Source organism: Hibiscus syriacus, unplaced genomic scaffold (genome assembly GCF_006381635.1).
Source record: "Hibiscus syriacus cultivar Baekdansim isolate YM2019G1 unplaced genomic scaffold, ASM638163v2 tig00004661_pilon, whole genome shotgun sequence".
Classification (NCBI taxonomy): Eukaryota; Viridiplantae; Streptophyta; class Magnoliopsida; order Malvales; family Malvaceae; genus Hibiscus; species Hibiscus syriacus.
Genome location: NW_024062022.1, coordinates 21,183 through 34,710, shown reverse-complemented (window position 1 = coordinate 34,710; position 13,528 = coordinate 21,183). Strand labels below are relative to the sequence as shown.

General features: G+C 34.4%; 1 protein-coding gene and 2 pseudogenes across 1 annotated transcript; all 3 read right to left on the bottom strand.

The window, feature by feature from the left end:
- Positions 1-309: 309 nt before the first annotated feature.
- LOC120196523 lies at positions 310-2,931 on the bottom strand (annotated as a pseudogene).
- A 1,547-nt stretch (positions 2,932-4,478) lies between these two features.
- LOC120196572 lies at positions 4,479-8,316 on the bottom strand (annotated as a pseudogene).
- A 1,975-nt stretch (positions 8,317-10,291) lies between these two features.
- LOC120196564 (uncharacterized WD repeat-containing protein C3H5.08c-like) lies at positions 10,292-13,227 on the bottom strand. Its single transcript, XM_039198347.1, has 7 exons — positions 12,138-13,227; positions 11,967-12,057; positions 11,715-11,872; positions 11,547-11,598; positions 11,349-11,428; positions 11,178-11,271; positions 10,292-10,917 (listed from the first exon to the last, which is right to left on the bottom strand). Exons 1-7 carry the CDS (start codon positions 12,873-12,875, stop codon positions 10,628-10,630), a joined length of 1,503 nt encoding a protein of 500 aa, XP_039054278.1. The 5' UTR covers positions 12,876-13,227; the 3' UTR covers positions 10,292-10,627.
- Positions 13,228-13,528: the final 301 nt, after the last annotated feature.

Genomic DNA, 13,528 nt, shown 5'->3' with positions numbered 1-13,528 from the left:
TTACATGCATCAGTCTAACATTCCCCCTGCTCTTCCTTTTCTCCTTTTGACAGCAATCTAACATTCCCTCTATTTTTCCTTCTTGATGAAAAGATGAACAATTGAATCGAAAGTGCGAATGCTTCCTTCCGTTCACTTGAATCGAAAGTGTCGATACTTCCTTTCGTTCTTCTTGAATCGAAAGTGTCGATGCTTCCTTCCGTTCACTTTGAATCGAAAGTGCTAATGCTTCCTTTCGTTCTTCTTATTCACCTTCATTTCTTCCTTCTTCACCCTCTTTTACAAGGTTCCTTGACATACTTTTTTTTCCTAATCAAGAGTTAAAGTTGTCCACCTAGAATTCTTTGTAGAATCCATACAAACTCCTGTTTGAGCTAACAAAGCCCATGTTTCAGAATAGTAATAGCTAGATATCACGAGAAAAAAAACACGCCTAGTAACATCTAAATTGCAACGTTCTTGATATGAGATAATCGAGCTTTGCCATCTTCCCATCTCAGATGGGCACCAATCTACTGCAGTAAGTTCACCATGGTGATTCTTCAAGATGATAGGCTCCGCTTGAGGCTTGTTCACCTTCCAAATATGAGCATTTCCTTTGCTGGAACCACTTAGTATGTAGTCTGCGTCTGAACTGATTGCTGACTTCACATAAAAAAAAACTCTATTTGGCATCCAGAGAAAGTTTGCATCGGGCCCTTATCAAGCTGAACTATATTATACAAGTATATCTTGTTGTCCATGCATGATGTTGTTAGAAACACTCCTTTTGAGTCCTGGGACAAGCTAGATATACCCTTTTTAGATGCAACCTCTGGTTGGGGACATGCCTGAGTGACATGGGATTTCAGTTTCCTTGTATCCCAGAACTTCACAACGCTGTCTGCAGCTCTAGACATAGCAATGGAAATGTCATCTTTGAGATAAAGAACTGAAGTAATGGTTGCAACAGCAGGCTTGCCACGTCTACCCCGCCTTGCTTGAGATGAAGGATGAGCTCCTTTGACCAGAATAGTTGGTGCAAGGCAAACTTCATCACTTCTACTTCGGGAGTTGATCTTGCATCTTAGATCCCAAACGGCAAAGGACTCATCTCTCGAACCAGAAACAACTAGATCAGAATTAGTAGAATGAGAACTCAAACATTTTACACTTCCTGTGTGCAACATTAAGACTCCAGTGCATTTCTTTTCCTGAGCATCCCATACCTTTATAGTTTGATCCCCTGAAGCTGTTAAAATGTAACTATCATCCTTCATCCAGCATACATCAAATATGGCATTTTCATGAGCAACCCATTCACTGATTCTTGCTTTTTCAGTAGTTCCCTGGTGTGATGCAGCGGTATCTTCCACTATATGAATCCCCTTCGTTTATCTGACAGCATGAAATGATTTAGTCATCGTACGCCGGCGGCCTTCCATTTTAAGCGGCGGTGGAAACGGAAGCCGGTGGCAACGGAGGAGGAGGACGACGAACTCCATGCAGCGACTGTGAATCAGCAGCAGCCATGAACACTGAAACTTCTTGCAGCAGAAACGATTTCTCCAGGACTTATGGCGATTGATACCATGTTGAGAAGTGTGTATAACAAAGAATATACACAGTAAAGAATTGCATAGATTCATATTAGCTAGTACACTGCTTTTATAACAATGGTTTAGCTAACCATTAACCACCTAACAAACTAACTGACTTAGCTAATCAACCTAACAGACTAACCACCTTTACATGCATCAGTCTAACATTCCCCCTGGTCTTCCTTTTCTCCTTTTGACAGCAATCTAACAATTATGAGTATCAAACATACCTTAATTTTTTTTTCGAGCAAGAATATAATTTGACTCAAGTAGAAAGATTTTAAATAAAAATTGAGTTATAAAATATGATTCGTCAACTCAAATAGCTTAAAAAATTTTAACCTGATGCGATCGAATGCTCACTTTTACCGACAAAATGCAGAAATAAAGGAGATGATGTTGCATACCAAGCCATTTTATAAGGTCCCGAATGAATATGATGAGAACACAATGGGTTTTGCCTCTACTTGTATTGCTCTCTAAATCACCGTTGCCTTATTTCAATTTCCGATATGTTTATACAAATGATTCCTACTTATAGGATATTGTCTTATTAAGTCTATCGACTATTAAAAATTATAAAATAATCCTTTAATTATAGGTCATTGTTTTGTTGAATCCATCGACTATTAAAAGTTACAACATGATCATCTGACTATTCATATATTCTATACTTATATTTTTTTCATTAAAAATTGATGACATTTGCATGTACATTAACATGCTGAATAAAATATGTTAAAATATAATTTTAGAATCTCAAACAATTATACAACTCAAATGATTTTAGGATTAGATTTTATCATATCTCAACCAACATGTTAACGTCCAGTTCAGACACCCGTCAACTTTTTAACATAAAATGACGAGTTTGAAATATATGAATAATAAGACGACTATTTTGTAAATTTTAATATTCTCGAGATTCAACGAAACAATATCCTATAATTAGAGATCATTTTGTCATTTTTAATAATTAAAGGATTTAACAAAATAACATCCAAAAAGATCACTTATGTGCTTTACTCTACATAGCTCCTATTTAGTGTTAAATATAAATAAAATTAATAGAAGTAAATGAAAAATATTCGTTGAAAAAAAACACACCATAAACAACTGAAACATGTTTATAGAACTCACGAAAAATGCCATCACCGATGAGGGAATTGAGAAGCGTGGCGCCACTTCGATCATTACTTTCTGGTTTGAATAATTCTCTTGGAGTTTTGTCGTAAAGATGGCGAACCATTTTTTGAGCACTGAACAAGGACGCCACAACCACGGGGATGGCCCCATGCCTGTTCTTGAAAGTCAGAAGATTGTCGTTTTTCTTCTCCATCACCTTCACCATATCCAAGCATTCGTTGATGGTAGCGGTGTCGTTTTCAGTGTATCTAAACTATCATTTTCAGTCTATTTTAATATTTAAACTTTTAATTTTTTTAAAATCGTACTTAATATTTAATTTTTGTTTCATTTTACTACCCGTTAAAAACTTAATGTTAAGTTTTGAAAAAAAAAGTTTAGGTACTAAAATAGACCAAAATTAATAGTTTAAATACTAAACGTGTTAAGTTTTCAATGGTAGGGTACTAAAATGAAAAAAAAAACTAAAATTAATGTATGATTTTGAGAAAAAAGTAAAAATTTAGATACTAAAACAAATCAAAACTGATAGTTTAAATACTAAATAGATAATTTACCTTTTTTTAGAACATTTTGATAAACCCATTGAATACTAACGGTTATTATTGATAATAAAAATTGTACCAAAATGAAACGGTATGACCTTTTTTTATTTTATTTTTTTGTTATTACGCCTAATTACCTTGATGGAGCAACAAGCCACTACCTTGTGGCAGTGGGGCAGGACGCTTTTCGGCCAAGCGTCCCCACTCGTATTTGGCTGATTCATCTGCTCGGAACTGAGCAATAGTGTGAGCCCCGCATGAGATTTGAATGGCATGCAATGCCTTTGCATTTTTAACCCACAAATCGTATTCTTCTGTACCCGGCCTCGGTGGTGGTGGTGCTTCATCATCTCCCCCTCACTATGCCCCAAAGCCCTTCCGATTCAGATAGCTTTTTCGGACATTCCTTCCAATTCTCATAGTTCTCTTCGCTCAGTTTATCATTAACAATGCCTGTAAATGCCATACTTGCTACTGCATCACAACAAAGAGGTAAAACAAAACAAAAAACTGGGAAATTCATTATACTTTTAAGTCATAGATGATGAACTGATGATACTTACAAGGAAGGTTGCTGATGAGTTTGATTCAGTAAGTGGAATATGGGTGATTGTGACCTATATATATATATATATATATATATATATATATATAAGCCACAGATTCTTCTGACATTTTACTTTGCTTCATCTGTTATAAAAATGGCATGTATCCAACTTTGATTAGAGTGCAAGCAATGCTTAGCTTCTTTTCTGATATTCAACTTATGCTTCTTTAATCACTCATATACAACTAGAATATTAAAAAGATAGAATTAACGTGAAACACATGAAGATTAAGAGAAAAGAAAATAACTCATCAAATTGCTTGCCAAGACAACCCTCCAATATTTCAAATATAGTCCTTGTGTTAAGCTTTTGTTAGAAAGTGCCAACTAAAGTTGAATTGATTTTTTTAAATATTCTAGGTGATTATAAGTATTATATGTTCAAAATCTGTTTTTTAGTTTTATGTCAATGTTAACCTATAAAGCATTAATAATGCATAGAATAGAGCATGACTTTTGGTGAATGCACCGTCGAGCAATCCTAATCAATCAAAACATATTCTTCTCCAGCAAAGTACGTTGATATAGAAAACATTGGATAATTAACTGTTTGCTTGAGATTGGTACAATTTTCAAAAGAGTCGGCAATCCACACAAATATGTACAAAAAACAGCAATGAAAATCTTCTTCATCAGTCAAAAGAGTGCATTTGATTTCTTGCTTCAGTTTCTCATATGTAATCTCCAGGAAACTTATCCCGGAAAAGCTCTCATTATGCTTATGTTTCATCAATGAATTACAACAACATCAAAGTATCTTGTTCATGCCGTTGCCACAGTTGAATTCCATGTTCCGCCGATCAATGTACCAACACTCTCCCCTTAATTGCTTTCGCAATGTTTCCCGGTTTTGTTAAGTTGAAGACAACAACTGCATTGAAGGAAATATACTTAAGTTAATGGCTACTTCCTTCAGCTATTGCTCATTGGGCTAACTCGAAAACAGATTACAAACGCTCAAACGTACCGGGAATGTTATTTTCTTGGCACAGAGTAATGGCGGTCATGTCCATCACTGAGAGATCTTTTGAAGTCACCTCATGATAAGTCAGTGTGTCATGAAGCCGGGCATTTGGATTACGCCTAGGATCATCATCATAAACCCCATCCACATTTGTGGCCTTCAGCACAACTTCTGCATTGACTGGGAAAACAAATAGAACATAAAAAAATTTTATTCCTAGTGGTAGGGTTATATATATATGGCTTAAAAAGTGACAATGGCACGGATAATTTTCCCCTCAACTCCCGATACCGTATTTTATAACTTATTAGTATGCATTCAGATGGAAGGAAAAATGACTCACTTTCTGCACATCGAAGCGCTGCAGCAGTGTCGGTGGTGAAGAACGGATTACCAGTTCCTGCTGCAAAAATGACGACCCTCCCTTTCTCTAAATGCCTCACAGCCCTTCTACGTATATATGGTTCTGCAACCTCTGACATATGAAGTGCGGTCTGGACACGTGTTGGGATGCCGATGCTCTCCATTGTTGCTTGAAGAAATATAGCATTCATTACAGTTGCTAACATTCTAGAGGGAGAAAAGGGATAAAAAAATACACATAAGAGAAGATTTACACAATGTAGCTAGGCCTAATTATCTTCTGCAAAAACTATAAATGGTCTTTTAAGGAAACACAATTTCTGTGCAAAGCCAGAAAGACTTCTAAAACACTTAAAAATTGGATCAAATAAAATATTTACCCAATGTAATCGGCAGATGAACGTTCAAGTCCACTACACCCAGCCCAAGAGGATCCACGAAAAATATTACCCCCACCAACCACAATTGCAACCTGAAACAAGCATTAAGTTGGTTAAAGAAACAGAAAGAATGCTGTCTCCTCTATACAACCACTAAAAGAGGATTCTAAAGGAGAAAGAAAAGGACATGGCCATGGAACATATAAATGAAAGAAGGGGCTTCAGACTAGCCTCAATACCCAGGCGAGTCACTGATGCAACCTCCCTCGCTATAGCCATTGTAATCTGCATTCAAGCGAGCTTCACACTTCAGCTATTGTGAAGAAAAGAAACAATACTAAGAATAAAACAAGTATTCACATCACAACCTTCGGGTCAATGTTTTTGAGTGTGATCTCCCGCTAATGCTTCTCCACTTACTTTAAGCAAAACCCTTCGCCATTTGTAAGATGAATTATCATTCATTTCCATTCCAAAGAGAGCCAGAGATGACATGTGGTTGTGCCTGTTCAAACAATATAACCAAGTGCTTAGGAGGGTTTCAAAGGACTCCAATTAATTGTTCGAAAAACTTGAGCAGTTGATTAAAGAAACAGAAAGAATGTGGAGTCCTCTATTAAACTACAGCCACATGTATGGATCAAGAATTTCAATTCAGTAACTTTGAAAATAGCAATAAGAAATTAAACTCAAGCATGAAAGACTATCATATCATCCTTGATACACTGAAAAAAAGGAAAAAGAGAAAAGGCGAGGCTAAAAATTTTGATTCATTAACCAAAGATTCCCCCAAGGAGAAAATCGATGTCACAAGAATTAAATAGGAGGTTCTTAAAAAGATATCACACTAAAGCAACCAGCTTTTATATATAGCTCAAGATTAATAACTATTCGCTAAGTTAAAATCACAGCTCTACATGCCTTTTCACTGCTAACAGAACCATAAAATATAATACAGATAGAGGGAAATTTCTAGTAGCTAGGAATTAGACTAATTCAAAGATTTAAGGAAAATGGAGAATAACCCTCAAACAAGTAACCCAAATCAAGAAAAGAAATTTAGAGAATTAGAGGGAATTAATGAAAGTGTCAATGCTTGGAAATATAATACTGATTTCTGAACAATCTGAACTGCCCCTGAAATTAACAGCTAACTAACTACTTGGCTAATTAAATCTTCCTCAAATCAAATGCATTAAATATGCTTAACATACTACAACTGTCAGTTTTGGCATCCAACTGATACAATATGAGTCCAATTAATATATTATAGCAGCTGAGAATAATTTGATTATTAGGATTTGGAATACAAGGCAATGGACTCAGCTTGCACAACTAAAGTCCACTACAGGGCTTTTCTTGATAGGGTAGAAAGAAAATTAAACAGTAAAAAAGTGGAAAGTTTCATAGGTGTGCTTGGTAGACAAGATGGAAAAGTTTCATTCATTGCTTGGTAGAATTGAAAAACGAGAGGAAATAAATAAAGCTTTTGAAAACAACATAATTTTGAACTAATTTATATCTCCCACATTTGACCTCCTCTTTTCCCCTTAAACTAAAATGATTTGTTTTTACACACGAGGATGTAAAATGATAATCACCCTCGTTTTCCTTCTTTTCACATCTCTTTCTACCAAGCACACTCGAAATATTTTCTTTTTACTTTTTCAATCCCTCTCTTCATCCTTCCATTTTTCCATTCAACCAAGCAAAAAAGCCTAAATGTTAGTTTTCCTTGCAACCATATTTCATCATCTGCTTTTACATGACTCATAGTAACTGAAAAAGTATTTGATCGAAACTGACAGATGTTAGCTGAAGAGTAAATCCATTTTCACAGTACATGAAAATAGTCTCCACTCTCCGCCCCGGTGACTACTGATATCCAATACAGAAGTGAAAGGATTTGAAATTTTCATCCTCATAGAAGTTGCCCACTTGCTATCAAAACAATACTAGAATTACAAACATATATTGAAGATTACAGTAAATTCTAACAATTACTGGGCATTCGATTGAGTCAAGTTAAAAACTTTTGAATTATTTGAGTTAACCAGCCTTATAATTAAAAGGTTTATAACCATGTATAATATACATATATATTTCGTTCATATTTTTTCATATATGATATACATATAGCATGTAAAGTTGCGATACTCGACTTAAACTTGAAAATCATCCCACTAATTATTAAAAAATTTGAGTTACTGGAATTATATTTATAACTCAACTCCGACTTAAATTTTTCAACTTCGAATTAAAAAAATCAATTTTTCAAATCAAATCGAGTTTTGCTCACTACCACACCAAAATTCAAAGCCCTAAACGAAGTCTCAACACTTTATAGGCATATTCACAAACAATGAAAAGACATAACCAAAAAGGAAATAAATCCTCTATACAGCTGGAAAATACCTCAAGTTCATGGGGTCTGGGAGTGAGGAGGCACCCATATCAGAAGAAGCAGAACAGTTGATAGCCAACCCTCTAAATGAGCTGAGCTGGTTCATAATTAAGCTACTTTGGTGATGGGGTTTTACAGGAGATGAAGATGAAGAGATACTAAAGCGCACGATGGGTAGAACAGAATTGGAGGCTGCCATGAATAGAAATGAGATTTTGGTTGCTCCAAAAACCAAACTGCAATGTGTTTGTTCAAACTGGTGCCGCCAAAAGGATAAGCTTCGGCTGCTCTACTCTGTTTTTTTCTTTCTTTTCTTCACATAATATAGAGAGGTTAAGAATATTTTTGTGTTGGCTTTCATCCTTAATTTCAAAAATCGATGGGATATTTTAATAATGGTTTAAATATATATTTGACACTGGAATTAGACACTTCTGTTAAATTGATACTTCAATATTTTTTTATTTCAAATTGGTATTTGAATTAGACACATTCTTTTAAGTTGATACTTGAAAGAAATTTTTACTCTCAAATTGGTATCTGAACTTTAATTTCATCCCATGTCTTTTGCTTTTAGATCTTTTTTTACAAATTTTAAAATTAAATATATGATAATATTATCATTAACATGTGATATAATCTTATATTATCACGTTATTAAAATTTAATGTTATTAATAAAAAAAATGAAATTAAAATTAAAATAATAATCTAAAACTAAAATTTGAGATTCATGAAATAATTATCTTTAATTAAAAAAACATAAATAACTCAATTAAATAGGTAAATTTCTTTATGCAGAAAAAAGTATAAGCGCCCAAAAATTTATAAACAATTTTAATTTTACAAATAATAAAATCTTAAAAAATTAATCTAAGATAATCAAAATTGTTGTATTTTTTCTCGACCTTCTCCGTAAATCATATCTTTAATGTTAATTTTGTGTCTATCGAACTTCGAAATCTTTGAAATTTCATATCTTCTAGTCGGTTATAGTCTATTGATACGATTATTAACATGCTTATATTATCTATCAACTCAATTTATTATATAATAATTATATATATTTATTTATCTACCTACAAATAATAATCATCACCATCATAGATCTTATACAAACACTAAAAACATACATATAAATCATTATATAAGATCAGAAAAGGATATCTCTCTTTTGTTCATCATTTTCTTCAACTCGCCTATTTTCTCTTTTTCATCCATTGAACAACCATTTTCGATTATTCGCCCAAACAGAAAGGAAGAACTATCAAAATCTACCACAACATATTTCTCCATCAACAAAAAAACTAAAAAATTAAACACAAATTTGAACCCGAAGATCATATCAAATCTTTAAAAAAATTAAAATCGAACCAATAAAAAAATCAATAAGCATTGATGCCCCTTGATATGAATAGTAAATAATTTGATATAATTTAAATATATAAATATGTATCATATCAAATCATCAAAAACAATAAATTAAATATGAAAGTGTAATTGGATCTAATTATATATTGAAATCTTTGAGTCTTTTGATTTTGATTGTTCAATAAAATATGTTATCTCTTATAGTAAAAATTCTCATACGGAGAAAGAAAAAAAATATAAGTTGACCTATTTATTGGGGTCACTACCTTTTTCACTCATCAAATTATAAATACGTATAATATATACAATTTAATTTCATGATATTTTAGTACCTATAAAATATGTAGTATAATTAATAATTTCAATTTATATCATATTTTATAATAATATTATATATATATATATGGGTTAGAATTTCCTTACACTATGTAAAACTAATAAGTTTTACATCAATTTATAGCCATTAGATTTAAATATATAAATGAATTAGATTCAATTAAAATTTATAAGTCATAAATAAATATTTCTTTAACTTACAGTAAAATAATATATGATTTATGGTTTAAAATTTAAGCTTTAGGGTTTGGAATTTAGAGTTTAGGGTTTAGGGTTTAGGGTTTGGGATTGAAGTAAAAAATGATATTGTTTACTGTGAGTTGAAAAATATTTATTTATAGATTAAAATTAATCTAAATTATTTATTTATTTATTTAAATCTAATGACCATAAATTAATGTAAAAGTTATTAATTTTATATAATGTAAGTAGGTCTAACCCTTTATATATATAAACCTTATCAGAAAGGAAATATATTTGATGTGTGTTCACGTACAAATCTGTTTACATTAACATTAACTATGAACCTAAGATTTCATATAATTGACAAGGAAAATGTCAAAAAATGGTAACATCAAAGCAACTGCTAACTGAGCTTTACACAAGTTCACCAAAAAAAAAAAAAGGTGAATCGCTTTGATAACTTCTTTACTAACAGATTCAAGACTCCTGGTGCACAGTCCTATAGCCTAACAGGCAATCCGTAGTTGTGGAATGTCCTGATTGTTCCATTCCATCCACCGGCAACAATCACGAGTCCCCATGTCTCCGGTAGGCTCGTTTGACTGCCGGCACTATTACGACGGATTTGGCGGTGGTGGTCATATGTATAACTCTCATGTTCCACACCTGTTGCATCCCACAAAGGAAGCTTTTCTTCTGGCCATGTAGCAGAGCCCTTGGATGATCCTGACCCATCATTGGAGAACCAATTACCGATGGAAACACCCTCTATTCGACCGTCTCTCAGTGCCGATGCCCCCAGAACCGTTATCATCCGTGTGACTCTGATCTAGAGCCTGGCCTAACCAAGGTATTGCGACGGATACATCTTCGCAGAAGAAATGCTCACAAGAACGAATAGATTTTGTATGTTTGGATGTTTGGAGACACAAGCCATTGTAGTTCCAGATATAAACACGACAGTCTTCTCCAACCGAGATTATATGTTTCCCGGTCGAAGTAAACGATGCCGACAACTGAATTCCGGACTTTGGCAGCCCTGCATGGATTCAATACAACTATTAGTTTATGAAAATTGTAGCATTGACAGGCTGCACATTCACAAAATCATAAAAAATATAACATAACCTTCAACTTCAAGCGTAGTGCATAAGTCATGATAATATTAAATATTCAATGCTTGACTAATATCTCTACTTTATCTTCAATGGATGTGCAGATTCATTAAGATATCTGAAGTAGTAAAAGGAGAAAGATGTGCATATTAAAGAAGTTATCCATATGTCTTCGAATCAGTACCTTTAAATTTACGAACCATATCTACTCCGTCGAATATCCGGAGTTTGGAATCTTCGCAAGCTATCATAACTGTGTGTGATTCATCCTGGGAGAACTGCAAGTAGGATTGAAACTGATTAGTACCGAATGAAAGTATTAGTATAAATAGAAGCAATGGCTTTAGTGCGAAACCTGAATGCTAGTAATTTTGTTGCCAGGGGTTTTCTTTCTGCCATGAATATGCATCTCAGCCTGCAAACTGACACCGATGCCTATTGCACGGAAAAGAGAAGAAGAAGAAAACTCAGGCCGTGCCGGAAAAAGGATGTGATGACCGAACATCTACAATTAAATAATATGATAGAACTCTAATTAGCAAGAAATTATTACCTGATGCTTCATAAAAGTGGCAAGTGCCTGCAATGGAGCCAACTACAAATTCCTGCTAGAATAATGAAAGGACATGAAATGATTACTATGTCTACAAGTTATGAAAATGCAAAAGAATCTTTGTTTTAGCAGATGAACATTGATTCGAGTGTTCAGAACCGCACGGACCTTGCCGTCTGGCCGGTAACATATAGCAGTTATAATGTCCCGCACATCCACCCAATGAACAACTCGCTTCTCGGTGACTCCCCAGATCCTTACTTTTCCATCTATCGAACCGGCGATGAAGTAATTGTGATTTATTGGATTGAACTGAATGCATGTGACTGTTTCCATACAAAGAAAAAGCATGGTTCAGAATTTAGACTATGGAATTATTCATTTCAGAGAAGACAGGGAATCTAGTTGTTTCATCGTTACCGTAGTTATTATGATGAAAAACATTTAGACATCGATCGCAGCCAACTTGCCTCAGACAAACAGTTTTATCCATGGATGAAGAAACAAGAAACTGCAACAACAAATTGATTTAGCATAACAAAACAACAAAAATGAAGGTCTAAACACACTTCTAGGCTTCTATTGACTCACATTTGCACTGGACCATGCAAGATCTAAAACATCACTGGAATGTCCATGAAACTCTTGCGTTGGTAGCTCCTCAATCTGGAAAATCTTATTAGGGATAACAACTGGTGATGGGAGCAACTTTGTTCTGCCAAAACTCAACTTTCCTTTGTTCATTTTTCTAATTAAACTGCCCTCTGCCATGAAAGGTTTACTAGAGGCATCTTTTGAGGTGACACGCCATATACGTACGACCCCGTCTTCACCACCGGTTGCCAAATACTGACCATCTGGACTAAACTTCATGGCCCAGATGAAGCCCTTGTGAGCCTGTATTTCTTGTCCCGTAGAAAGTGCAGTAAACTCCATGCACCCTTTCTTGTTAGGCTCAACCATCATTTTCTTTGAAGTATGTACTACTTTGGTACCATGTTTTGATACATTAGATGCACATCTAGTTTCTCCTCCTTTCCTCATGCTCAACAAGTGTTTCCACCATTTCTTGAAATTTTTAGAGTTAATTTCGCATTCATCCAAATGAGCTTGAACCTCATTCTCACTCTCTAGAGCTAAGTTCATCCCATGTTCTGATTCATCAACCAAAAGATTGGCTTGACTAGTCATCTCCCTCTCACAACAATCCGAATTTCCTTGGACATTGTTAACGGATAAAAAGGAAGAACTCGGAACAGCACCAGTGCACTCTGCAATCCTCTTTAAGTCCTTCATACTTGATGACTCTGCAAACTCAACCAGATCCATCGATTGAAGAAAACGTTCACGTCATTCCTTCACACTCGACGGATCGTTCATCCAAACCCCATACTCTAATTCTTCAGCAGACAAGCAATCCAAAGAATCAAAGAACACGTCATCATCTTCTCCCACATAAGACCTCAGCATGTCTTAAGACCAATGTTCCACATCAAAACCACAGTAAAATACAACACAAAGAAGATTCCTAGAACCCCTTTCATACCTTACAAATCCCCAATTCACGGACCATAATTTACTCTCTTGATCATGTAAAATAATGGGATTGGAAGGAAGAAATTCAACTGAATAAACAATTCTAAAAACATGGATAGATACGAGGAACTAACTCCAAGTCCAGCAAAGCCTATTGCGGAAGACGGCTATCGGATAGAGCAAAATCGCAACTGATAATTTGAAAAAATACAAATGAAGATAAAAGAGACACAAAATTTACGTGGAAAACCCCTAAATAATATAGGGTAAAAACCACGGGCAACGATAGAAGAATTTCACTATGAGAAAATAGGAATTACAACTTCTCTCAATCGACCAAGGAGAAAACAATGATAATTCTCTCTTGATAAAAAGGAGAAAACAACTCTCAAGAAACTCTCTAAATTCTCTCTAGTATTAGAAGAAAGCTAGAATGCTTTGGGATG